Source organism: Scomber japonicus, chromosome 2 (assembly GCF_027409825.1).
Source record: "Scomber japonicus isolate fScoJap1 chromosome 2, fScoJap1.pri, whole genome shotgun sequence".
NCBI classification, from domain to species: Eukaryota; Metazoa; Chordata; class Actinopteri; order Scombriformes; family Scombridae; genus Scomber; species Scomber japonicus.
In genome coordinates, this window is record NC_070579.1 from 12,502,066 (window position 1) to 12,529,313 (window position 27,248).

General features: G+C 38.7%; 2 protein-coding genes across 2 annotated transcripts; both read right to left on the reverse strand.

Moving 5' to 3' along the window:
* Positions 1-1,412: 1,412 nt before the first annotated feature.
* smcr8b (Smith-Magenis syndrome chromosome region, candidate 8b) lies at positions 1,413-10,212 on the reverse strand. Its single transcript, XM_053337348.1, has 6 exons — positions 9,804-10,212; positions 7,014-7,426; positions 5,850-6,607; positions 5,007-5,507; positions 3,792-4,275; positions 1,413-2,697 (listed from the first exon to the last, which is right to left on the reverse strand). The coding sequence occupies exons 1-6, from the start codon at positions 10,122-10,124 to the stop codon at positions 2,250-2,252; spliced, it is 2,925 nt and encodes a 974-aa protein (XP_053193323.1). The 5' UTR covers positions 10,125-10,212; the 3' UTR covers positions 1,413-2,249.
* A 2,927-nt stretch (positions 10,213-13,139) lies between these two features.
* Positions 13,140-26,612, reverse strand: mief2 (mitochondrial elongation factor 2). Its single transcript, XM_053337489.1, has 8 exons — positions 26,450-26,612; positions 20,411-20,570; positions 18,639-18,804; positions 17,884-17,981; positions 16,943-17,119; positions 16,264-16,427; positions 15,716-15,868; positions 13,140-14,551 (listed from the first exon to the last, which is right to left on the reverse strand). The coding sequence occupies exons 2-8, from the start codon at positions 20,546-20,548 to the stop codon at positions 14,044-14,046; spliced, it is 1,404 nt and encodes a 467-aa protein (XP_053193464.1). The 5' UTR covers positions 20,549-20,570; positions 26,450-26,612; the 3' UTR covers positions 13,140-14,043.
* Positions 26,613-27,248: the final 636 nt, after the last annotated feature.

A 27,248-nucleotide genomic window follows, 5' to 3' on the forward strand; every position in this document is an offset into this window, starting at 1 on the left:
ACTCATTATTTGCAGCATTTAATTAATGACATTATTCAGACACTTTACGATGCTTCATTTGTAAATGAGTTTTTATTCAGTATGCTAAAGAGACAAACTGAATAATGCTTTGATTGTGAGGTTCTTTTTTTGTCTTACTCCGAATGTTTTTTTCTTTTTTGTCATACTTTTTGATTTTCAATGTTCATCATAAATGTTCATAAGAGGTAACTGTGTTATGTTGCTTAATAAATGGGAACATTGACTGGTTTATAGACATTATAGAAAGGGAAAATAATGTGTTGGTTGCTCAAAACTGCTCCTGGATCAATTTAAACCCAGAAGGACAACATGCATTGAGGTATAATTTTATTTAAATTAGGTTTATTGACCATAATTTCCAAAAATGTGTGTAAAACATGTGGTAATAAGTTGGCTAAAAAGGTCTAATACAGAATTGGGTGATCATTTATACCTTTATACTTTATAAAAAGTCAAACCAGTCCAGGACAGTTTTGATCTGGGAGGACAGAAGTTGCACAGTGGACCAGACATCAGGAGGGTTAAAATGAATCCAGGTGATACATAAACAAGTTTTCATTTTCCAGAAAAACAAAAAACTATACATATACACTAAAATTGGCTCATATTTGCACACACGTTAAAATCCAGTGTGAAAGGAAAGGAAGGTGTTGCTCTATCATATCTCAGCTGCAGTTTAGAAAATGCAGCTTTATTCATCCTAAAATCCTCTGCTGTCTGAGTGTTGGAGGTTTAAAAGGCAACTGTCAGCTGATGTTACTCTGCAGGTTGTTTTATAAAGGCAAGTTGAACCAAATGTAATACTGTCTTTATTAATTTAACATTTCTGCCTCAATTCGTTTTTTAAAAAGGATTATTTCCTGCAAACTGAAGCTGACAGTTAAAGTGAAAGGACTCCACCAACTAGTCAAAGCACGATGCCAACGCTCACACACACACACACACACACACACACACACATTAATGGATGGTAGAGGCGGTCATGCAAAGTGCCAACTTAATTAGAGATTAAAGGTTAAGCGCTATTTATCCAAAGTGCTTTACAAATGTTTTGAATGCTCACTCACCCGTTCACACACACTGATGGTGCAGCCTTCAGGAACTATTTGATTTTCAGTATCGTTGCCCAAGGACACTTTGACTTGCAGACCCCAGGAGACAAAGATCGAACCACAGACACCCCCCGTGATTGACAATCTGATAACTCATTAGATTCACACAGGCTTGGATATTTTATACTTATTATATTAATGCTAAAATGTTTACTCACAGTCAGTAACACATTATGACTTTGACTTAGTGAGATTAAACTGGAGATCTATTTTATAAACTGAAATAAATGTTTAGTTTTATTTGAGCAAATTTGACAGTGACAGTTGTGAGTCTTGGTTGGACAATAAAGTCATTTTAGGTCAGGACATTTGGTTTAGCTGCACTGAATGACAATTTGACTTTTTTTTTTTTTTGCTCAGAGTTTGATGAGAAGTCTGATACAACTCATGTCTGTATAATAAAGATACATAAAAGGTCATTTTCCCAACATGTTGAACTGTTTCAAAGTTTTTGAACCCATTAAAAACACTTTCAAGCTGGTTAAATGTGGTTTAAACAGACAATACAACAAACTATATATAACCCTGGATTGTAGCTCAGGATCTTTGTTCCATGGCTTTGTTTCTGTCTCTCTTTATAGTCAGCGGCCAAAACAATCAGCCAAATTAAGTGTTTTTTATGATTATAAGTTGGATGACCGAGCAACAGACCCAACAAACATTAAAAAAATAAAAGAACTAACACTCCAATTAGTTGTGGATTACCAAAATCCACAACACCACGCTGTCTAAACAGTAACTTTTAAAGTGTTCATAAGTGGCTCAAATAGCTTAAATTTACACAAAGTTCATGTGTTATTCAGTGATAAGCCTACATTAAAAAAACACTCCAATAAAAAGTCCAATACTTGAAGTACTGAACTTGACTTTTATACTGCAGCTGTATCAGGCTGCCTGCGTGTGAAAGTCTTTGGTGCCTGTGAGACACTAGTGCACGAATGTCCAGTAATCTAGTGATACACGACCCAGGAGGAGGAATCATGTATAAACACAAATTTAACACAGCAGATAAAAACATGATTTCTGTTTCAGTAGAATAAAGATCAGTGCTTTAGTAGGTGTTCAACCATCTCAATAATGGCTTCTTTTGTTCCTCCAGTGTCTTCTAACAAGCTCTTATGTTGTAAATGTGTTTCTGTGGAGACTCATCGAGCTGTAATAGAATCTCAACACTGGTGGACCACGACCTGCGTGGCGCTGTTTGATGAGGTCAGACAGGAAACGCATTACTCTCAAATCGCTCTCAGTGGTGCAGAATCCTCGCGTTAACAGGAAGTCGTCTCCTTGTTCGACGTTATTCCCGCCAGCGGTGTCAGGATGTTGGATGGATGAATTAAATGTGTACAGCAGAGCCTGATTGGCCAGTGCAGTCAAGCAGCTCTCCAGGTGCCGCAGGTAGGTGATGCCCCGACTGATGCCGGTGTGAGGGTCAGCCAGTCTGCTGATGAGGGAGCCGGAGTATGGGGGACATCGCAGCGTCTTCTGGTCCAGGTCCAGCAGGGCCAAATAACGGCTGTAGCGAGTCAGAGAGTGAAGCACGCTGGAGGAAGTACTGGAGGATGATCTGAACAGAGACGGGTCATGAGAGAGAAGAACGAGGTGAAATTTTAGGCAAGATGACAACTTTGTGCCTTACAGCATCTTGACTTCAGTGATGTCAAAAATTAAAAACAACAAAAAAAATCACTATCACATTTTTAAAAAACCCTTTTTGGAGTCAAAAACCAAGTCGCCATGTTTTTAAATGCATTGTGTATAGGTTTGTATTATTACAATGAAGAAATAATGTCTATGGAAAAACTTCAGAAATGCTCCTTTTGGTCTCAGGCAGCTGGGGGTCGTGTCTAAATGGTTCGTGTAGATTTGCGAATTTCATGAGATTTGTATGCTGTTTCTTTATTTCTGTCCGTGGTGTACGAAATAATTATGTTTTATGCTGTAAGGATGATGTGGTTAAGGTCTGGTTAGAGTTGGTAAGATTTTAGATTGGGTTAAATGATTGACATTTTAGAAATTCTATATAACTTAAAAAATATAGCCTACAGTATGGTGCAAAAGTCTTACCCCACCACCATCATAAAAACAGAAAATACAGTTAATATGTACACAAAATGTAACATTACTTATTAAATATCATTATTAAGGTTCCATTTCATGTAAATTTAAGGGAGCCAGGTTCCTGCTATTTGCCCAAGTGTAAGGGGAGGTCACACTAAATACTTGCTGCCTATAGAAGCAGTCTGTATTTTTTTCCTGTTTTTTTAATACATTTCCTGTATTTTCTGATTGTATTCTAATAAAGAGACTACATATAGGCCTAGTCATTATAGCATTGCTAAAACAACAAATTTAATGGTGGCCTAAGACTTTTGCACAGTAGGCTACTGTATATCGGTGCATATTGGACAACATACACCGATACTGATATATCTGTGATAGGCTAATATTGACCGATATATCATTTAAAAAAATCTAATATAAATTTTCTTTTTTTGTGTCTCATTTTCTCTTAAAAGGATGACAAAGGACAAGTAATTTACAGAGCAGATTTAGCAATTTAGAGCAATTTAAGTTTGACTTTAATGATAAAATCAGAAAGATAAACAATATATATCAATATTTAGACTTGCAGGTAATCAGCGGTTGTGTTAATTATACCTGTGTATGCCGATCAGTCTCCAGGTGAGCAGGTCGGTCAGTTGAAGGGGTGAGGTCAAACTCTGCATCACAGCACTCCCATCAGCGAGAGGAGCCGGCAGGAAGAGACTCAGTGCGTCCACCTGCTTCCTCAGCAGACCCTCGTCTCCTCCGATGACCACCAGCGGCCGGCCGCTCAGCAGACAGAACACGGCATGCTGGGAGAACGAGTGGTGCTTCAGGAACCTGAGGGCTCTGAGTCCAGCCTTCCTTCTCCTCTTCCTCTCTGAGCGCGTGCTGCCGTGGATACTCTGGGTGGGAGAGAGGTGGTCCGAGGTGCCGCTGAAGCTGGTGCAGTCAGACGCTTCGTCGACGCTCAGCAGCCGGAGGGGAGTGCGAGGAGGAGACCATCGTTCAACCTCAGTTAGGGGAGTTGGTGGGGAAAGGTCCACCTGGACGTCGGGCACCGTCAGATGAACCTCAAGCGACTTCGCTGCTTTTACAACTAAAGATAAAGAGGAAATGTAACTTTATTACAGATTGGGTTAAAGTGTTGCAGCGTTGGTATCATTTCTATCAGATGAAGGAGAAGCATCAATTAAAAGAAAGGCAACACCTGCATACTTACTGCAAGCCAAAACAGTTTAATCTAGATAAGGTTTTGATTGCAATCATATCAATGCTTGTAAAAATTGAAAACATCCGTATTTATACATCCTGCACACACAGGTGTGGTTAACCATTAAACCCACCGAGGAGATAAACACCTCAAAGCTAGTTGTATGTTTCACTATAGGAGGGCCACCTGACAAGCCCTGATGGGTTTGATTGGCTCCTCCTTTCTTTTTAGTTAGTTGTTGTTTTAGTAAACTAATCTCAACAAATCTGCATGTATTACTTTTTTGATTATATATTTTCTTTTCTTTTTTTTATGTGCAAATAAACTAAACAAATTAATAATTCAGTTAAGTGCAGAAATATCGAAATATACATATTATATATAAGCATTGCATCAGATGCATCATCACATATCAGAATCAATGTTACATACATTGTAGTAAGCTAAAAAAAAAAAAGACTTAATTTCTTGGGGAAATGGGGTCTTAACACCCTTCTATAAAATGTTATGTAACTTTTTCACACAGTGTTTTCTAAATTAGTCAAACATGTGTTGATGAAATCTTAAATCCTGTTTAAATAACACTTTTAAAATCAATATTGTTATAGATTTATTACCCTGCAGCTTTCTGGTTGTACTCTCTGGATTGTTATCTTCATTGACGTGATCTCTCTTCAAACACTCAGCGTCCGGCTCCTCTTTGGTCACGACTTCCTTAGCGACAGTTATTTGCTTTACAGACTCTTCTCCGTCATCTCGACTTTCATCAACCTCCTGGACGGGCGGCTCACATTCATTTTCTACAACAGTCACATTCAACGACTCCTCCTCGAGGACTGTCTCCTCCTTTCTGTGGACGTCATCATATTTACACTCTGACAGTAACTCCTCCTCTTCCTCTTCCTCCTCCTCACCCTGCAGGCCGTTACTCAGAGGTTGGTGCTCTGCTTCCTCCTCTGTGATGGCTGTGAGGTCGTCGGGAAAGATGGACTCGGTGGTACTCAGGACCTCGATGCTGTCCTCGCTGTTGGCCCGTCTGGCGTACGCTGGAACTCGCCTGACGCCTGCCTCCACCACTGCTCGTCTGAGAGAGCTGTCCGCCATCCCGACGTGTGTTTCTGAGGAAGTGGGAAAGCTGTCAGCTGGTCCAGATATAAGAGAGGCATGTGTGAGGGCCTATATCAATTGACTAATCTATTGCTTGTTTTTCAATTAGCCAGTTTTTCCTACATTTTCTTGACCAAAAATATATTGATTACTTGAGAAATTAAATAGACAGATAATTGTTAGTTGCAGCCTTAGTTTGCTAGGTGAGTTGACTATAAGATATTTAAGTTCACAATGAGAACAGAAAAAAAGCAGCAAATATTCACATTTGAGACTTTTTGGCTTTTTTTTCTCTAAATGTCAAAATTGCAGTTATTGAATCTTTTTTCAGTGCTACTGTCAGTGGGACGTACCTCTGCTATCAGACCCAGTGACGTCATGCTGCGTCCGATAAGACTTCTCTGTCCCCAGCACTTCAATGCTATCGCTGCTGCTCACGCTTCCTGTCATCTCCATGGCAACACTAGGATCAGGGCTCGCCTTCAAAGCTTCTCCTGCCACCAGTTTGATTGGGATCTCCTCCACACAGGAGCAGAAGGACTCGAGGCTCATGGGTTCAGCACTTAAGAGCTCGCCACTGCTCTTACTCTCTGTTGTCCTCTGTGTCTCCCTCTCCGCCCCAGCGCTCTCCCTCTCTTCCTCCTCTCCGTCCTCTGGAGTCCACAGCTCAAACAGGAAGTTGGTGAGTGTGAGCCTCCTGGATAGTGAGCGTGTGATATGAGTAGTTCGCAGTGCACTCCTGTCGCCACGCAAGCGTCGCTCTGTATCAGCCAACTGCTCCTTCATCAGCGACAGGAAGTAGGCGTTGCAAAGCTCATGCAGCTGCTTCAGATGACGCTCGGACCTGCAGGAGGGGGAACTGGAGCGGGTGGTGGGGGGCTCAGGAGGCAGTAATGTAAGTGGATCAGTGAGCGAGTCGGCTGGGTCGTAGGGCAGAAAGTCGGGCTGTTTGAGCTTCCTGTTTGGGTAGGAGGTGACCTGGCGGAGGAGGTCTCTGTTGTTTGAGATGGAACGCATCACAGCTTCAAGCTCATTGGCTTTCTCTCCCATTTCTTCAAACCCATTCACTGTCTGAGGGTCCGTCTCCGGTTGCAGAGTCAGCCGCCTGTACCTGAAACAGTCAGAGAGTCAGATTTAGTCGTAAGACTTAAAGAGCAACTTAACAACAAGCTAAAAGCAGCATTTCATCGCCCGCTCCGGTTGAAAGTTTCAAGTCTGCTGCACCTGTAACCACACCCAATGTCCTGGGGTACACCTGTACATCAGTGCAGCCTTTCGAGGTCAGCAAAGACAAGTCAAGAGTTTCAGTGGCGTTAAGGCCAATTCATGCTTTCTACATCCATGGACAGCTGTGGTCTTGTGGACATGCAAACAGATCCATTCATACATTGCCAATTAATTTTCTATGAACTGATTGATTAATTGAAAATTACAAATATATTGTGATACGATGGGAGATATTATTGACCCCTTGAACATGTATATTATTAAGCCTTCAGAGTACATCTTGATCTTACTCAAGCTCTTGTAGTTTCCTCTGCAGCTCCATAGAAAACGCTTGTCTGTTTCCCGTCTTGAGGCTTTCGGACGCCTGAGAGAAGCATGTCGACAGATCAGAGAAGTTCTCCATCAGCTTGGCCTGGTCCGAGCACACGTAGGCCATACAGAAAGGACGCACCATGCCCCGAGCCTCCAGGTCGTACAAGGTCATGTGGTGAACGTACGCATACGCATCCTCAGCTGAATCTCCCAGGATCACTTTGGAGTCTTCGCTGAAGTTGAGGCGGGGACCAGGGGATGTAGGAGGGGCCTGGCCGGGGCCGGATGCCTGGTAGTCCACCGACATGATACGAACAGAGAAGTGGTTGAGATCAAACGATCCGATGACTCGGGGGTCATCCGGTATCGTCAGCACAGGCTTTGGTCCCACCTGGAAACACACAGCAGAGTTTTTTAGAGACCAAATACAATAAAAGGAATCCTTATTTATTATTATAAATAGAACAATGCTCATTCTATTTTCTGATCTCCCTCTTTGAGTCTCATTATGTTTTGTGATGCATGATTCGTGGGATTAATAAAGTTCATTATCATTTAGTATCATCACTGTAGTCCAAGTTGGATATTAACAGTCATCCAGAATACATCAGCATCCTGTCAAACCTGTTTTCATGTTGTTTGTTTTATCTGTTGTTCAGATATTTAACATTTAACTTTTGTCAGATTTTAAGTGACCATGACAGAGAGACATCAGTTTTAAACGTTCCTCATACCAACTCAAAGACTCTAGCACTCTGCACCTTCCTCATTACTCCAATGACTTTGATGTTTCACTTGCTGTATTTCTGTGTATGTGTGAGCTTATATTTAACTTGTTTGCAGATCTCTCTTGCACAAGAGATCTTAATCACTATGAGACTTCCTGAATAAATGAAGTGCAAACAACCATCAGTTGCAACAGTATGACCAATTAAAAAAAAACTGAACTGCAACTTAAATGTCAAGAAACTACAGCAACAAAATTCTTTAAAAGTAGAGTAGGAGGCCTTCAGAGCATTCAGTTATCAGGCTCCTCTACTGTGGAATCATCCTCCATTTTGGGTTGCAGACACTACATTTAAGAGCAAGTTTAAAACTTTCTTTTTTGATAAAGTTTATAGGTAGGACTGTCCCAGGCTCGCCTTGGGCCAGCTTCTAGTTTTGCTACTTTAAGCCTGGACTGCCGGAGGACTTCCTATGATGCAGTGAGCTCCTCTCTCCTCTCTTTCGCCATCTTTAAGCAATCATGTACCATTAATGCATTTCACTAACATGCATCTTCCCCGTAATTTTGTGCTCTCTCTCATCTACCAGGAGACCTTTGGCTGCAGACCGACTTCTGTCCAACGTGATGCATCATCACCGCTACTGTTATCATTATTAGTCATATTTCTATCATTATAATTGCAGTATCTCTCTCCTCAGCCTAACCAGACAAGGAGAGGCCGTGCACCTAGAGCCCAGTTCTGCTTTGAGGTTTCTTTCCATTAAAGATGAGTTTTCCCTTGCTGCTTTCAAAATGTGCTCGCTCATGGGGGAATGTTGGGTCTCTGTAAATTAAAGAGTACAGTCTAGACCTACTCTGTGTGTGAAAAGCCCTGAGATAATCCCTGTGATTTAGTGCTACATAAATAAAACTGACATAGCATTCCTTCATTTATGATACATTTGAATCACTGAACTTTGACTGGACTTCACAACAAGTATTTCCTGTTGGATGACTGCCCTGCTCCAATCTAGGGCACCACATGTGGGGAGTCATGTGATTTCTACTACATGTCACTCCTGCTTTAATTTGACGGAAGTCCTAATCATTAGCATTTAGTAGACAAGAGATAGATGCATTTGAGCTTAGGTGTCCCATTTTACACCAATTCACCCTGTGGCTTTGTTCTATTTTTCTAATTTCAATTTCTTTGTAATTTTAGGATCTCCATTTGGTCTGTTTCTTGTAATGTTTTAACACCTAATATTCAACCTGGGGATAAGGCTGGGTGATATGGACAAGATCAAACATCACAATATTTTTTGATCAAATACCACATATTGCCACAATATTGTAAGGATCACAATTGATTTCAGAAAATCAGTAATGTGGATAAAGGCAAACTATAATGGTCTCTTAAGATAGGTGGATTAGGGTAATGTGGAACACATTTTGCAATTTTGATTCATTTACCATATTGACATTTGAATCAAATACATTATATCAACACCTAATATCATTATGAAATGTTTCCTAGATGTTTCCTAGTTAAATCAGAAGACAATTTTCAGATATTGTACTCAAAGGGGGAAATGGCACCTATATAAGTGTTCCTATTTTAATCATGACAGATTTATATCCTTAACATATACTTGCTGTTTCCTACCCCTTTTTATGACATGACCCCGATAGTAGAACTGACTGAAAGTGCCTCTACACCAACACAAACTTATTACATGACATGATCCCTACTTGGATTCAACACCAATCATGTTCACTTTAATGTTGTAGAAAATTAGATAAATGCATTGGAGCTTAGGTATCCCATATTACCCTAATGCAACTATAATGCCTTTAAAATCAGGGAAAGACAACTAAGATGAGTCATATCACGATATTGATACAATATTAGGCTAATATATTACCCACACCACCCAGGGGGTCAGTAAAGTGTCATCTTGTCACCTTTTTTCCTCCTTAATAACCCCTGCCTTTACATTATATGACTCTAACACATATGAAATGACTCCCAGAAGAAAGTGAACATTAAACACAGACGCACCTGCTCTGAAAATTCAGCCACCAGTATGAAGTCTGTGTGAAACTGTGCAGCAGAGGTCCAGGGGTTGGATGAAGGTAACAGAGGTACGGAGAGCTCCTCGGGTAGACCATGCACCTCCTGACCTTCCTCCTCTCCAAACCCCTCCGTCCCGGTGAAGGCCAGCAGGTCCGGTGACCCGATCATCTTCAGACCGTGAGGGATCAACCCATGGAGCAGCTCAGCTCGGCCTGCAGTCAGCTGTTCAGGCGCAACAACAACAGCAGCAGCAGCAGCAGCCGGAGGGGTTATTAAAAAACTTGTTGCGCAGTTGGCTACAGTCATGCAACGACGGACACAGAAGTGGCACTCAAACAAAAACTGAGAGGACCCTGCCCGTCTCGCTTCAGCTACCTCAGTCAAGTAAACGTGGTGTTTTTCAGGAACAAGAAAACTTCACGGAGAACCGAAAGTTTCCTGCGGACTCGTCGGCAGTCACAAGGTGCAGCAAGCTTTGTCCCGGGGATTTGAGTTCCTCTTTAAGCAAACTTTCTCTCGGTTTAAAAACTTCGTCCCTCTGTGTTAGGTTTCGGACCGGCTGACTGACCCTGTGCACCCATATTTAGCCATGTGACAGTAAGACACCGGGTCGGGGACGCTTCATGGAAAAGCAGCTCTGGTGGTCCCGAGTCAAGTTAGACACAATCACAAAGACTTCCGGTCACAATACACCACAGTTAGACTAGATTAAGTATTCACAGACTACCCATAAACATATTCACCCCTTTTTTGGATGTTCTCACGTTATTTTTAACTACAAATTATACATATTAACATCACATTAAAACACACTAAAACATTTAATTAATTAGTGTTCATCTAAACAAGCTGTAGTCTACTCTACTGCACACATCTACTGTATGTGTGTAAGGTAACTTCACTTTTTCACCATTCAATATTCATTTCTTTGCACTATTTGTATCCTGTTTACAGTTCACAGAAACTGTTTCACTTTTATATAGCCTAAATAGGCTATTTGTCGATCTTTTTGAAGATTGTGTGTGTTGTTATTCTGTGTAAACAAGGGAGAGCAGGGATTGGTAGTCACACTTTTTACTTTCACTTAAATCCCTAAAAAACCTCCGACTGTCCTGAAAGTTGTAGTACCCAACATTCAGCCACTAGATGTCGCTCTATAGCACCGCAGCATCTCAGACCAAATGTTGATTATTACAAAGGGAGTTACATCTGAAGTCAGACCTTTAAGATTTTGCTCAGGAGGATTTTTAAATATTTAACATATGACTCATTGTGTATATTGCTGTTTTGTAATTCTTTGAAATCAATTTTTTTATATATATATTTTGTGAATAAATCACGAGGTGGGGGGTGTGACAGTACCAATTAAGCCCATGGCAGACTTTTGACTTCTTTCATCAAATATCTTTATTTTATATTCCAAAATCTACATCTACTAATGAATACATTTTCAAATGATAGATAAATCTTGCTTTATAATAAATGATTTCCCGTATAAATCATGTCAGTATCCATGAAAAACACTTGAACTTCGATTTTGGTGCTTAATGGGTATACGTACCCTAACAGCTGAATACATTTGTTAGAAAATTAGAAATAATCAAAAAGTAATCAAATGTAATAAGTTGCATTACGTTGATTAAGTAATTGAAATAGTTACATTACTTATGACATTTTAAATAGGATAACTAGTAATCTGTAATCTATTACATTTCCAAAGTAACCTTCCCAACCTGGCACGCATCATTTACTTAATAAAGTTAGACCAAAAAAAAAAGCTCTAAACGTTTTGCTTGTAGAAACTGAGGACAGTCTCCCAAGTTTTGTTGTTAAAACTGGTGGAAACAATTAGAGAATTAAAAAAAACAACCAAATACCTGCATTGCAGAAACACAGCAAAGTCTTTCGGGCAGCCTTTTATATTGGGGCTGCTGTTCACTACTTGGTAGAATGGGGGGAAGACTGCATCATTTAATGCATGTCCTTGACAAAATTAAAGGGGAGTAGGTTTAGCAGTCATTCTTGCCATCATTCAAGCAACTACCACATATAGATATACCCAGACTTTGGTGGGTGGAGATTGTCTGGTATCATGAGACTAGGACTGACTTTACTCTCCTTTAGGTTATTCTACTCAAAAAAGATGTGGACGGTCAAATGCGTCTTGTGCACTTGTGACAACTATTCCCATTGAGGGGTTGGTTGTCCCTATGTGATTGTGATGTGAATGGTGGAAAATCAAAAAAGTAATTTATTAAGTTTAATTTCATGTTGAATATTCATGAATGTGACGACCAACCCCAAAGAGAACAAGACAAGCATTGCCGACTGGGAATTTTTGCTGTAGGCAAAGCTCACAACCATGTGGTGTAGCAGAGGTTTTGAAAGTGGGAGTCTGGCCTCATCAGGGGGGCTCCAAACAGTTTCAGGCAAGGCTCAGTGAATGGAAGTGAAAAAATCTTAGTTATTACACTAGCCTATGTGTGTGATTTTCCCACTTTGCTAGAGTCTGGAACAAATAAATGCCTTCAGAAAGACCTGTGTTATGTATTTGGTTCAGTCTGAAGTATATCAAACAGCAATATGAGGTTATCTTGGCCTAATTGTTGAGTGTCTACAGGTGCAAAGGCACAAGCCATTATGAACAACCTCAAATACCCTACAACATCTTCAAAGCGCAGAAGAGCAATTCTGGCTCATTTCACTGCGCTAAGACAGAGCGGTTCAGGAGGTCTTTGTACCTGCAGCCATCAGACTTTTACATTGATAACATCACAAGATAATGACGAGGCACTGCAATAAACTGAACATTTTTTCCTCCTCTTAACATAATTTTCTTACATATTTTACTTTGGGTTTTTTTGTATATATTATTTATGTATATGTGTATTTGTATGAGCTATTAGATACATGAATTTCCCCAATGGTGATGAATAAAGTCTATATCTATCTATCTATCTATCTGTCTAATCCATCTATACTACCAGTGGGAGTGTTGCTCTAAAATAGGTATAAACTAAAAGAATTCATGCAGAAAAGTTATTTAAGTCACCCAATTTATAGTAACATCCATGTATATATAAAGTTAATAAACAAGATTTGAAGTTGTGGTGATTTCAGTTCATATGTTACGTCACTATCAGCTGATGGTCAGCCAACGAAATGTCACAAGAACAAAAAGTCACAAAAAGTTCAAATGGCTGCATGACTCAGTTAATGACGGGATGTTACACACACAGAAACGACATGGATAAATCTGAGACGAACATGTGTGACAATCGATTTTACGCAAGGTAGAAAAGAAATTGTCGGAGCAAATGGTTCAGAATATAAGTGCTTTAATTCAATGTGCAGTTTCACAGAAAATCCATTTTCCTTTCACTCAGCAAGAAAACACAACTGAAGATCCCCACAACATTCATACCATATATTAAAAGCAACTGCATAAAATTATTAGGCAAATTTTTAATCATAGTTTAAAGGGCTAGTTCACCCCAAAAATAAGATTGGCAACACGGAAGACAATGAACAGAAAATTCAGCACACTTCAACCTCCAGTATCATAAAATATACACGTCGAGTTAAATAAGTTCAACTCTGGCAGACTCAGTAGTCTAATAGGTGCAGCAAAACCCAGCAGGTCATTATTAATCTGCATAGTTAGAATATTTAAAGGAAAATGATGCAGAACACACGCTATCAGTCGAAGAACAGAAACAGTGTCTTAATCAGCGTTCCTCCTCTGCTGATGATGATGATGGATGTACTGTTGACCATCGTCGTCTCCCACACTTAAACATTCAGGTGAAAAACATTCGCACACAAACTTAAATACAGGCTTGGCTCTGGTGTTTTAAAGATCAGGCACAACCTGAAACGCTATTTCAAACATCTTGATTAACACGTCCTCATCTCCGTTCCTTGGCACGTTTCCTTTCATCCTCTTTATAGCTTTGATTGTCACTTTCACATCCGCTTTCTCAGTGTATCTTCTCCTCGACCTTCCTCACTGTGGCGCCTGACATTTTGTCACTCCGACCTGTACCCTGTATGTCTGCATCAAAGCAAGATGGAGGAGCTAAATAAGGAGAGAGGAGAGGCAATGGGAAGAATACAACCTCCCTTTTTTTTGTCTTGAACCAAACATCATGAATGATAAAAGAATATTCCTTTGATCTGTGTGTGTCAGAGCTTGAGATATGAGAAGTGTAGAGTGTGCGGAGTGTTATATAAGCAATATTTCAGGCTCTGACACAGCACAGTAGAGCATGAAGCCCATCTGGTCCACCTGGTCATCTGACAAGCCGCTCAGCAGATTGACAGCTGGCTTGAAGTAACTGTGCAACGCCTCTTGCTCGAGGTAGCCAATCAGCTCTGTGATGCACTGCTGGAATCGCACATCCAGGCTGCTCTCGGACCAGTCGCTCTCACTGTCACTGAGGTGGAGGATGAGGTTGGCCAGCGGGGCGGCTTCGAGCGGTCGCAGAGCGGGGTTCAGTCTGCACACCGCCTTCAGGATTTTAAGCATGAGTTTGCGGCGACCGTCGTCAGTGGCGTCGAGCTGAACCAGGCGCTGAGTCTCCCACGGGTAGAGAGAGAGGTGCCAGGCGTTGACCCAGGGGGAGGTGAGCTCAGGCTGGGCGGTCAGAGCCACGTCCTCCTCTCTCAGCAGAGGCAACACGGAGATGAAGAGTGGCTGGCTGCCGTCTGCCTCTTCTTTTTCTTTTTCAGGCCTGAAGGATCCCAACAGGAAGAAAGTTGAAGAACATTAAACAGGTTTAAGAAGATATTTAAAGATAACACTTTTGACCAATATAGACAGGATGAATGATGTTTGTTTTGTTATTGTTTCATTATTCACCCATATTGGATGTTTGAATGTTTGGCTGTTGTTTAGAGAGGAAAAAAGAGGAAAAAGGGAAAACAGGGGTAGGACTAGATAAGTTCTTTATATCATCCTACACCCTTTCGAACACTGGATGGTTGTTGTATTGTTGTCTAAAAGAATTTGCTGTCATTTCTGTCTTGTTATAATCCACAGCCTGTTTATTTTGTTTCATTATTTTAACATGTTCGAAATGAATAAATAAGTAATTAATTAAAAGTTTAAGCCTTACACATTCATTTACAGAGTAACATTAGCATTCATTTAAAATCACTTATCTGATCAGCTGATAAATATAAAATAAATGTTCACTCTCCTTTAGCTCCTTTTTGATGTCCACCAACTCTTGAGAAAAATATTGATCTTTTTAGCTACTAAATGCCCGACAGTGTTCACCAGCTAGCTGCTAACTGTCAGTCTGCTGTTTGGCTGGTAGTGTTCAGTGTGTTTCTCTGAACATTTATACATACTGGTATAACACTTTTAACAAATACCTGCTGTGGCCAAAAACATCACTGATGAGAGTGAACTAAAACAGTAAAGTTTCAGGTCCTAAAAAAAAAAAGAGCTGAAGCAGTGACACTAAAAAGCTCTGTAGATGTGAAGGGAACTACAGAGTTGGGTGAGAATTGTTGTGGGTGAAACCTTTCACATGACAGTCACTTGATCATTGTTCACATAAAAATATCTTTTAGTGCAGCTTTAAGGAGAACTAATCTTGTATATCATCTTGTATACACACATGATTTGAGGGATCTGCATCAAGTTGACTTTTTAAAACCTTTACATGTAAGACTGCGGGAAGGCTCTGATGCTTCAGGGGCAAAATTTAGCAAAGGATAAAAGAGAGCAAGAGACACATCAACAAAGACATAAATTCATCCTGTAACATTATGTACTGTAGTTTAAAAAAAGCAGCAGCTGCGGTGTTCACTCAAACACTTCATTCATAGTGGAAGCACTTTTTCAACCCTGGAAAAAGAGCAAAGCATAATTTAAAGCATAAACGCACCGAATCTCAAGTCGAAGGTCGGGTCCTCCCAGTACTGGTCTAACGAGACAGTCCAAAGTGCTGCTGATGGACGGCCAGTTAATTGTCTCCATGACTGCTTTATTGAACATGTTGACAACGGCTTCTGCTGACAAATAACCTCCCACCAGGTACCTACAAGACACAACGAGGGACAAATGACAGTTTGAGTGTTTGTGATACATCTTTTTACTGCTGCTCTACATTATTTAAAAGGTTGATGTAAAATCCTCATGTTGGTCGTATAAGCCTTTGCGTTTACGCTGCTGAACTTTGTTGCTCAATGATCAGTGAGCTAATGGAAGCTAAATGACTCTGTGGAGCTGCAAAGTTAGATGAGTCTGTTTTATCCCAGTCACCTATTATATTACATATATCGATGTGAATCAGTGTTAATTACCTCAACAGTCACTTTTGCAAAAACACCTCTTTGGCCAATCACTAGTAATAATCTGCTAGTAAAACCGACTGACCTTATGTACTTATAAAGATGTAAGCATTCAAATGTGGTGTTTCCTGTGTGCCGTCACCTGTCCCAGTAGCTGCGTCCTCTGGGAAAATATTCTAAATTGACTCGTCGGACCATCCAGTGCAGCGGGTGTGTGAGCAGTGTCTCCTCTCCCGGGATGAGACGCCACAGAGAAGCTTCCAGCTGCAGCGGCACCAGAAGACACGCGTGGTCCGCACTGACCACCTAAACACACACACACACACACACACACACACACACACACACACACACACACACACACACACACACACACACACACACACACACACACACACACACACACATTAAACCAGATGGCATAAATCCAACGTCTTGCTGAGGTGAAAAAGACCTGTCTTATCTTCTAACCTTTTTTATCTGTCTTTTCTATAGTTTTATCTTTTTTAATTTATACAATACAATTTATGTATTTTAATTATTTGTCTATTTCTTCTGTTTTTTTAAATCTATTTTAATACTCTGCTTATTTATTAATTAATTTTTTTTAATTAAATCTATTTAATTATTTATTGTTACTCATTTTTATTTTCTCTTGCATGCACTTGTCTCAATTTTCGTTTTTATTTTTTTTTATTCCTTTTTTAAAGCACTTTGAACTACTCTAGTCTGTATGAAAGATGCTATATAAATAAAGTTTGATTGATTGATTGATTGATTATCAGCCTTGAGATCAAAGCTAAATCAGTATTTGTGAGTACCTGCAGGTCATCCAGGAGAGATCCTCCGAGGTTCATCTCACCCAGCGGCATGTCTGGATGACGGCTGTGCATAAAGCCCTGGATCTCAGTGCAGATGTCTAGAGCCAGAGCCTGAGCCCTCCGGACCTCGTGTGGAGCGAGAGCCGCCCTCGTGTGATAGTACTGCAGCAGACGCTCCTAAAAACACAGATTACAACAGTTTAATACAGTTTCCACTCTTATTTTTCAGAGTATAATGAGATAGGAAAGTAAAACAAGCCAGTCTCTGTTCAGGTAGACGAGCACTGTGTATATACGTCCTTCAGAGAGAAGTCTTTTACACCTGCACTGGGAATATATGCAGCAGTCTCCTGGGTGGAAACAAGACTCATTCACATAACAAGAAAAAAAGGAGTGCTCTACTTTTTTTCTCTTTGTTTAAACTGTTCCCATAATCCACACATTACTATTTGCAAATGTAAAGTACTCGATATGAAGAGCAGAGAATGAAGATAAGAGGCTGCTCATAAGAAGACACATTTGCTCAAGTTTTCAATGACAACCCACATTTTTTTTAAATCACCTCCCAGAGCCGCTCATGTGTTTGTAATGTGTGTGACTTCACCGCTCTGAACTCTGCTAACATTAACTGAACAAATTTATTCAATGAATCCACAATCGTTCTGCACACTAACACTACAGTGTGTTCATGCTCGCTTCACTTCCTCTCTGAGCACGAGCTCTCTGCGCTGTAGTTTCATTATGCAGGGCTCTTGGGGGGCTCTGTGCAGCCTAACCAGTGCATAACAATGTGTATCCCCTAAGCACTGCACTTTACAAAACATGCTACACATGCATAAATGAATGAGCCAACACCGAGGCGGAGCGCTTACAGCAGCTGCAAAACACTGAATTCATAATAATCCCCTTCAAGAGTTCAGGGTTGAAATGTCCGAGCGTACCTGCGGAGTGACCACGCACAGCTGGAGCCTCTTGGACTTTGACTCGGGTTTGGACTGTACCTCCAGGGCCGACATCTGAGGTTGTTGGCACAGGTCAGCTGATTGAGAGAAAGGGTTTAAAACAGCTGTCGAGTAACATCAGTCAGGTTGGAGTGAAGATTAGAATATATATAAGGGTCATTGAGGGTTATTTTGTGTCCATGTGGTTTAGTCAAATTTAAAGGGGTTAAAATGTGAAAAAAAGTATGAATATCTTGCACACATTCATTTTTGGACCCAGCATAAAATTTCTGCTTTTAATCCATTTTGAGAGACTATATTAGAGGATTATGGCAAAACTGTCTAAGTGGTGTAACCATTAAAACTTTATACCAAATAATTAAACTTGCTTTAAAACACTAAATTCTCAATAAAACACCAAATCAACTATTAATTGATCTTATATTATAATTTTTTATATTAAATAAAGGTAATGAAATACAACTGTTTTAATATTAAATTTAATTTGGGGAATCATGTAAATCAGGAACCTTTTTTTTTTTATGAAGTAATTATTAGTATAAGTCCACTTAAATACACTGTAGGTGGATAACATGTTTAGTATTCATCATTCTTTTGTGGTTACACCATTTGACATTTTCAGGAGCATTCAGTCTTACTTTTATTTTTGAATGGCTCATCTTGCCAACCCTTATTTGTCACTGACCCATATGCTGTGAGTACTTGTGTGTCTGAACGCTTCCTGTTGCCGATACCTTTCTGTTGTTTGGCTGCCTTGGCGACATGTTTCATCACGACGCCTTCGATGCCCTTCTTGATCAGCGTCGGGGAAGCGGAGACTAAACTCAACTCCTCCCAGCTCTCGGCCATCTTCTGCTCCACCTTTTCATCGTCAGCTGCGCGGCCCGCTCGCTCTATCAGCTAAAACACACAAATACAGATAAAACAGCGGCCGTGTTCGGAGTGTGTTCACTGTCACAACCTGCAGACAGAAATTTAGAGGCACAAAGATAACCTCGGCCTCAACAGGAGGGAGATCGGGGGACTGAAGCCAATCGCCTATAAATATTTTACAAGGATGAAACACATATTTAAACTAAATTCATACCTTCCAGGCACAAATATGAACTTGGGATGCTGCAGGTAAAATTCAAGGTAAAGGAACTCTGCATCCTAAGCACTAGGAGCCACTACGCAGGGCTTGGGGTCTAATATTATACTTACTATACTTGTTAGTATTTCGATGCCTTTAGTTATTTTCTCCGTGTTACACGACTGTTGCGTGATATTGCAGCTGGGGAATAATTAATTAGAGAAGTCTGTTAGTCGACTACATTATCTTTGATTTTAAAATCAGTAGCCAAACAGTAATCTTTTTTAATTTTATGTAAAACACTAAAAACCCCACACTAAACGATATTTGTTTTTGTTTCGATTTGATTTGAAAACATATCGTGGATTATATTATTAGGCTACTTTCCAATCTAAACAGTAAACAGTAAAAATATATAAATTTTGATGCAGAGGAGCACGAGGAAAGCTGGAAGCATCCCAGAGTCTCTCTTCTCTCTCTCCTCTTCCGTTCCTACACTAGGCATTAACCCTCCTGTTGTCCTCAGGTCAAGAATGAAGGAAGGAAGGAAGGAAGTAAGGAGAGAAGGAAGGAAGGAAGGAAGGAAGGAAGGAAGGAAAGGAGGGAGGAAGGAAAGAAGGAAGGAAAGAAGGGAGAAAGGGAGTAAGGAAGAAAAGAGTAAGGAAGGAAGGAGGGGTGGAAGGAAAGGAGTAAGGAAGGAAGGAAAGAAGGTAGGAAGGAAGGAAGGGAGGAAGGAAGGAAAGGAGTAAGGAAGAAAGAAGGGGAGGAAGGAAAGGAGGGAGGAAGGAAGGAAAGGAGTAAGGAGGGAGGAAGGAAAGGAGGGAGGGAGGAAGGAAGGAAAGAAGGAAATAAGCAAGGAAGGATGGAAGGAAGTGAGGAAAGAAGTATGGAAGGAGGGGAAGAACAAAGGACAAATTAAAGAAAGAGGGAGGAAGGAAGGAAGGAAGGAAGGAAGAATCAAAAGGAGACTGGGTCAATTTGACCCGGGAGGACGACAGGAGGGTTAATTCTATTTTTATTTATCACTTCAGGACAACTCAACATATATCTCACAATAATGGACTCTGTATACTGTTGTTATTTATGTTTTAGAACACATTTTTAAGTTTTATGGGTATGAATGTGTATGTGGGCAATAAAATATCGATATCGAGGTATTTGGTCAAAAATATTGTGACATCTGATTCTGCCCATATCGTCCAGTGTGTATATATTTAAAATTTTTATGCCGCATTGGACTGCTCTACTCTTTTCTATAACTCATACTACCTTCCTGAGAGATGCTGCATGTTGATTTTTAGATTTCATGGAGACTCCTGGATTTTATGAAACTTCAGCTCATGTCAGAACTTTTCTTTTTGCAGTAATTTAAGCTTTCACAGTTCCTATGAAGGACTCGCTGATGTGCTGCTAACAGCCTCGTAAAGCACTCACCCGTTTCACCGCCAATGTAGCAATGCCTAGCATGGCGGCCCCACCGACTCCCAGAACCAGCCGGGCGTTCGACAGCAGGAAGTCAATCACCATGGCGATGCCATCCTCCCCCCGCCTCCGATTGCCCTGGAAGTTCATCGCTTCCTTATTTGTGGTTAGCCTTGGGGAAAAAGGAACAAGCACACATTTAGAGAAGCAGAGAGTAACGACACATGAAGGTCAGCTAGAGAGGATAAAAACTCAACCTGCACATTTCTCTTCTTCAAATCTTAGAAACTTCTCTCGTGTATGAATGTTGTAAAGTCAGAACTGACACATGATCGGCAATTTGTCTTTTAATTTATTTTCTTAACCTAGTTTTAGTCTAGCTTTTATTAAACATCTTTTATTTTGTCTTTTTAATGTAGTTGTTACTCTAACTTTTAATAAACCCTCTCTTCTCTTTCTTTTTTCACATGATGAGGGTTTCTGCACATTAAGTATAAATTTAAGGACTTTTAAGACCTTTTTAAAACCACAGGAAAAAATAATACCACAAAATAATACGACACATTAGACTAAACGTGTCTCTGATACAATAAAAATAAGCACAACACTAAGTTGATATAATTTATATAGATAACATGAGTACATGTGTATGGGCATACATTATTTAAGTATATGAGAGGGTCTATGTGAGTGTGCAAGTACATATTGATATATACATTACTTTATTTCCTTTTTTTAAACATTTAATTTATTTCTTCTTCATGGCCTTTGACACCTTTTAAGACGTTCACTATATTTGATTTGATTTCATTGTATAGCTGTTATTTTTATTTGTGTTTTATGTCTTTTAATCTATTTATTTTTGTATTTTATGCCTCGTGTGAGCCGTTATGTCTTTTATTTATTCTTCCGTACAGCACTTTGGTCCACTGTGGTTGTTTTAAAGTGCTTTACAAATAAAGTTGGATTGGATATTTATTTTTCTTTGGGCCTTGTGAGGGATGAGTCGGCGCGATTGAATTATTGTTAATTGTTAAGTAACCTGAAATAAAGCAGGATTTTATTGTTGTAGTGGAACTCATTTTGAAGTAATTTATAAAAGGACTCGAACTAATGCTGATCATTTCTTATATTAATTAATTTGTTGTAAAATAATCCAAAAACAATGACAATAATGAACAATAACATAAACTGAACAAATATAACTGAACTCAAATCAAATTTAATGCCTCCTACAATTTAACACACTACATTTTTAGACCTTGAATATCAAAAACTAATTTTAAGACTTTTTAAGGATCTGCAGAGACCCTGATGATGATGTGCAATGCAGCATTTTTATTATAATTAGAAATGAATTCAACTGATTAATATTTAAATATGTGCAAACCTGAATAAATTGAGGTAGAGAAACATAACAAAAACACTTCACAGTCGCTGCATCTGAACTGAACATCTGAGGGGAGATGTTCCCTGTGAAGGAGCACTAGAGCCGCTCTGGAGGATCCACACCTCACTAAGTCTCTTTATTTGAAGCGTCTGTTTAACTTTGCTCCAGCAGGAAGCCACAGAGCATTCGTCACTGTGACTAAAAATGTTGTTTTCAGTGTTACAATTACTGAATGTGTCATACATTTAAAACTTGTTACTGGAATATGGAGAAATTAAACACGTGATATGGAAACATTTTGCTTTTAATGGATAATAATAATAATCATCATCATCATCATCATTTTTGTAACGTTTTTAAGTTTTGTCTTATTTTTTCCCCCTTTTTTTTACTATTTAAATTAAATTTTAACATTTTTAACATCCATATTTTCTCTTGCTTGTAATGGGCTCAATTTTTATCTTTTACTTTGTCATTTGGGCTAACCACCCGTATTACAGCCATTAAAAAGAAATCAATAAAAACAACCATAAAAACCTTAATACACAAGAAGCAATACACAAGATAATAAATACATCATAAATACATAATCAGTGCCAGATAGCAGCTCTAATAATATCTGCTGGCCGATATATCAGTCGGGCTCTAATTAAAAGATAATTATAGATATTATATTCTATTTGTGCCAAGTCCGTTCCTCTAGACGCTAAACTCTACAAACTGCTCCTTTAACAACCGTGTTGAATCTTACTGAAGAAAAGAAAAGAAAAAAAAAAATCAGAAATGTGTTTGACTTTTAAGAAGAGAATTGGACATCATGCTGTTACGTCAGTGCTGGGCGATATGGATAAAATCAAATAGCACAATATTTTTAACTTCAATATCGATATTACGACAATATTGCAGGGATGACTATTGGATGCTTTTCTTATAAAATATTTACAGAGTGAGATTTTTGATAAATACTCATCAGTAATTAGTGGATATAATAAAGTGGGTTAAAGGTTAATAATAGAGCAGCTACAGTCTGTTAAGTTCAGAAAATTACATAATTTTACTATAATGAGCCTTTAAAAGCAGGAAATCTAGTCTAATGTCACCATATCGATATAATATCAATATATTACCAAGCCCTGTGTTAAGTTTGTTTCTTTATTGTAAGTTGAAAGCAATAGACAAATTCAGGTTTGTTATATGAGGTGTAATTAATAACATTAATCACCAGTTCTGCTCCACTGTCTCAATCATTATCCAGTATGCAGCCTTTGTTATTGTTATTAATTACACCTGTGATTTTCCTGTGGAGGTAAATGAAATAAAAAAACACCTGCTTTCCTGATTATAAGCTCAGCGATTAAAGACAGGAGGATTAAAGTATCTTTTTAAATATTAAAGCCATCAGTTAGGTTTTTATTGATGGGAAACAACATTTTAATTTGGTCTGGGTGGAAAAATAGTGAGTCAATCATTTTAAGTTTGGTAATTTCTGGAAAAGATAAATAATAAATACAACTTTTATTTTGCATTTTAAAAACAAAACTCCATCAACTCCTGACACCTGAGATCCAGAAATAACCACAGGTCACCACGAGTGCACATCCTCCTCCCCCATTGCTCGATGTACGCAGTCCCAAGAATGGAGACACTCTCTATTTTTAAACCACATACATGCCTGAGTCACACCGGCCGGCTCAAATATAAAACAACCTTCCTCGTCAAGTTACAGTAGAACAAATGTAGCACGTAGAGAGAGGAGCGCTGAGGTGACACCGTGGACAGGAGAGCAGAGTTCAGTTTCCTGTTAGTTAGGTAATGTTTGGGCCGAGTGAAGGTCACCTGGTGTTGATAAATGTTACCTAATCCTGGTTAAACTGAGGCAAACACACACAGGTATTGACCAATGTGTTCAAAAATGTAGTTTATCATTGACGTGGTGCAACCCATTGTCATTTGGTGTAACCCTAACCCATTTTTTAAATATATAAACATCAGATTATATATACAGGAATATAAATGTGACCTAAAATATGGAATAAATATAATCCACTTTAAGCAACGCAACACTGTGGTTTTTAACAAATTTTACATAATTTATTACAAATTATTTAGAAAAGAATGGTTGTCCTGCTCAATATTGACAAAAAGCTTTAAAATTAAAATGTAGAAATACTCAAATTGTTTTCTTTTCATTTGTTGTTTTTAAATGAAGTAATTATTACACTTAAATACACTGTAGGTGGATAAAATATTTAATATTTATCATTCTTGTGTGGTTACACCATTTGACATTTTCAGGAGCATTCAGTCTTACTTTTGGTTAAAACAAATGGTGCAAATGTCATTTCAAATGATATAAAACCAACAAAAATTAAAAATGTGCTTTTAAAACTGTTTTATAAAATATATATTTTATATTTAAGCTCATCTTACCAACCCTTATTTATCTCTGGCCCTATAATATACACACTAGTTACTGTTTCAGAGGGAGAGGGAGGGGACAAGCTGCTTATTGTTAATATTTAGGTAGAAATTAGCTTCTTTTTGTGTTTGTCTGATAGTGACTAAAGGTGGTGACACTGCAGCAAGTAGTTAGCATAAATAAGAGCACTGCATTCTCCTATAAAGAGGTGGAAAGTAACATTAACTTAAGTACAATAGTGAGGTACTTGTAGTTGACTTGAGTATTTCTATATTATGTTGCTTTATACTTCCACTTCACTACATTTTCACTACACTTATTTGACAGTTTTAGTTACTTTACAGACTTTACATAATGAATAATATAACAAACTTTTTAAAAAGACAACACATTATAAAAAGCAGTGTGTAGTCCGGGTCACATTTCAGATATCTATGAGTTGTTAACAGCTCCAACAAATAGTGATTTTTTTCTAAAATTCTCACATTGTTTCATTTCAATAAATCAAATTCTAATGATCCAATAGGTCTGGGTATTGTTTTAAAAATGATGACACCAGTACCAATCCAAACACCCATAAAGTGATACCGATACCAACTGAGTAATTCATTCAATACACATCATGTGGAAAGAAGTATTAAATTGCCTAAAATGCCATCACTCCTCAACATCTAAATTACTTGATTTTTACTCAAATGCATTTTGAAAGTCAAATTATTAATATTTATTCATGCTTGCATTGATCAGCAGCGAGCAACTCCATACAAATAGTCATATTTGTCATATTTAGCTGTGGGTGCAAAAGGGATCAATAGCAGGTATCGTTTGACGGGAGACGTTTAATACTTGGTATTGTTTTATTTCAGGTCGATACTTTAAAGATAGAGTGCTGATCCTCTCCAAACAAGTCCTAATAATATAACAAGCTTTTATAATACAACACATTGTTATAGATGACACCAGAGACTTCAACCTTTTTGGACGTCAGTCAGGGTCACATATCAGATGTCTATTAATTGTTAACATTGTGATCAATCATGACTTTGTTTTTTCTTCTGTCCTCTTCTATTTATCACCTAACGACTCCTCAGATAATCTGCTGACCCCTTGGAGGGGCCGGACCCCTAGATTCAGGGTTCCCCACACATTTTTACCAATGAATTTCCAAAAGTTTTCCATAACTATTCCATAATATTTTACCCAATTTCCATGACTTAATCTAAGTAGTTTATCAAAGGTTTATCAAAGGGTTCTCCCCCAGAACATTTTTAACAGCGTAGATGTCATTTCTTGTATTTTGGTGCCTTTTAACACTTTGATCTCACTAAATGATGGCTGCATTTTATAATTACATCCAGAGGAAGCGTTTGGCCCCAGATCACATATTAGACGATATTAAAAAGCATATTCATATTAAATGAATCTACTGGTTTTTGACATAGTAAAAGTGTGTGTGTGTGTGTGTGTGGGGGGGGGGGGGTCCATGTTCACGCAGCCTGTCTTATATCCATTATCTTTGATATACGATCAGGTCATCCCTACTTCAAAACAATAGCAAAACATTCACCTAATTCCAAATATTTCCAAGCCTGGAAAACAGTTTTTCTCATTTCATAACTTTTCATGACTGTGGAAACCCTGTAGGTTGAGACCCACTGGACTAAACTAGCTAACTGTATATAAAGTAGTGTAAACTAGCTAACTGTATAAAGTAGTGTAAACTAGCAGCTACAGCAGAAACATGCTGCTCTAACACTGATGCTTCACTATTAATGATCTACATCAAACTCATAATACTTATGTATTTTTACTGCAATACTTTAACTACACTTTGCTGCCAATAGTAGTAGGATTGTCATGAAGGAGTTAGCTTGTAACAGAGTATATACATTGCTGTATTTGTTACTTTTACTTAAATTAAAGGATGTAAACACTTCTCATCTTTTAATCCTCTACCTGCTGATTATTTATAATAATAACACTGATTAATATTTATAATAATACACTGATTAACTAAAACCTTTAACTGTGTGGATGTAATACCTGAACCTGCTCACAGTGAGTGTCATCGTGGGTAACATGCTACTATAAATATCCATCTAAAGCAGCTTTAAGATCAATACACCGACTAAATAAACATTTTATTTTGGTGATTTTTCGAATTTAAACAAGAAACATGCTAACAGCTAACAACAGTGAGCTATGGCGGCTCTAATGTTAAATATAATAATAATATACTCACCACTCAGAGCGGAGACAAAGATCAAAGTCTGACCACAAAACATTAGCTTGTTTGTTTAAATACTACTGTCGATGACAACAAAGGCTTTTAGCTATCGTTCAGGACCATGTCAGGGTAAATTCAAATATATAAATATATAAATATAGCTCAGCCTTTAGCTACACAGCTGTCTGCCTGCTTCTTCTTCGGTGGTTGGCAGCCGGCGAGGTGCAGCAGCGCCCCCAGTGAGCAGCTCCGGTATTGTAGCTTTGACTTAAAGGACGGGTTCACATATTTTATATAGAGTATACATTACACATGTATCTCAGATTTTCTGGACATTGCACATTTATATATTGCAGATTTATTTACAAAATATCCAGTTTACTGTATATAGTATTTAATTTTATCCTATTTTTGTCCTATTTACTTGCTGATTCTATTTTTAGTACACTTTCCACTTTACACTGCTACTTTTTCCCACTGTGCTGCTGTGTCAATTTGAGTTTCTCCCAAGGGGGATCAATAAAGATACATCTTATCTTATCTAATCTAATCTTTTCTTATCTTTTTGGGCTGCAGTGCACTAAAAAGAAAATTGGAAGATATGAAGCTTCATTATTAGCTTCAGATAAACTTTTAAATACATTTTTGTACAGGAGAGCTGTGGATTTTGGCCCCTCACTTACATTGAAATTGCATTATGAAGGGATCTCTTGGCCAGTATGAACAGGAGGAATGATGACAGCAAGAAAAACCTGTTTCAATGTTCATCCGTGCACCTCGCATTGTTTTAAGACAGACTTGGAAAGTTGTGAGC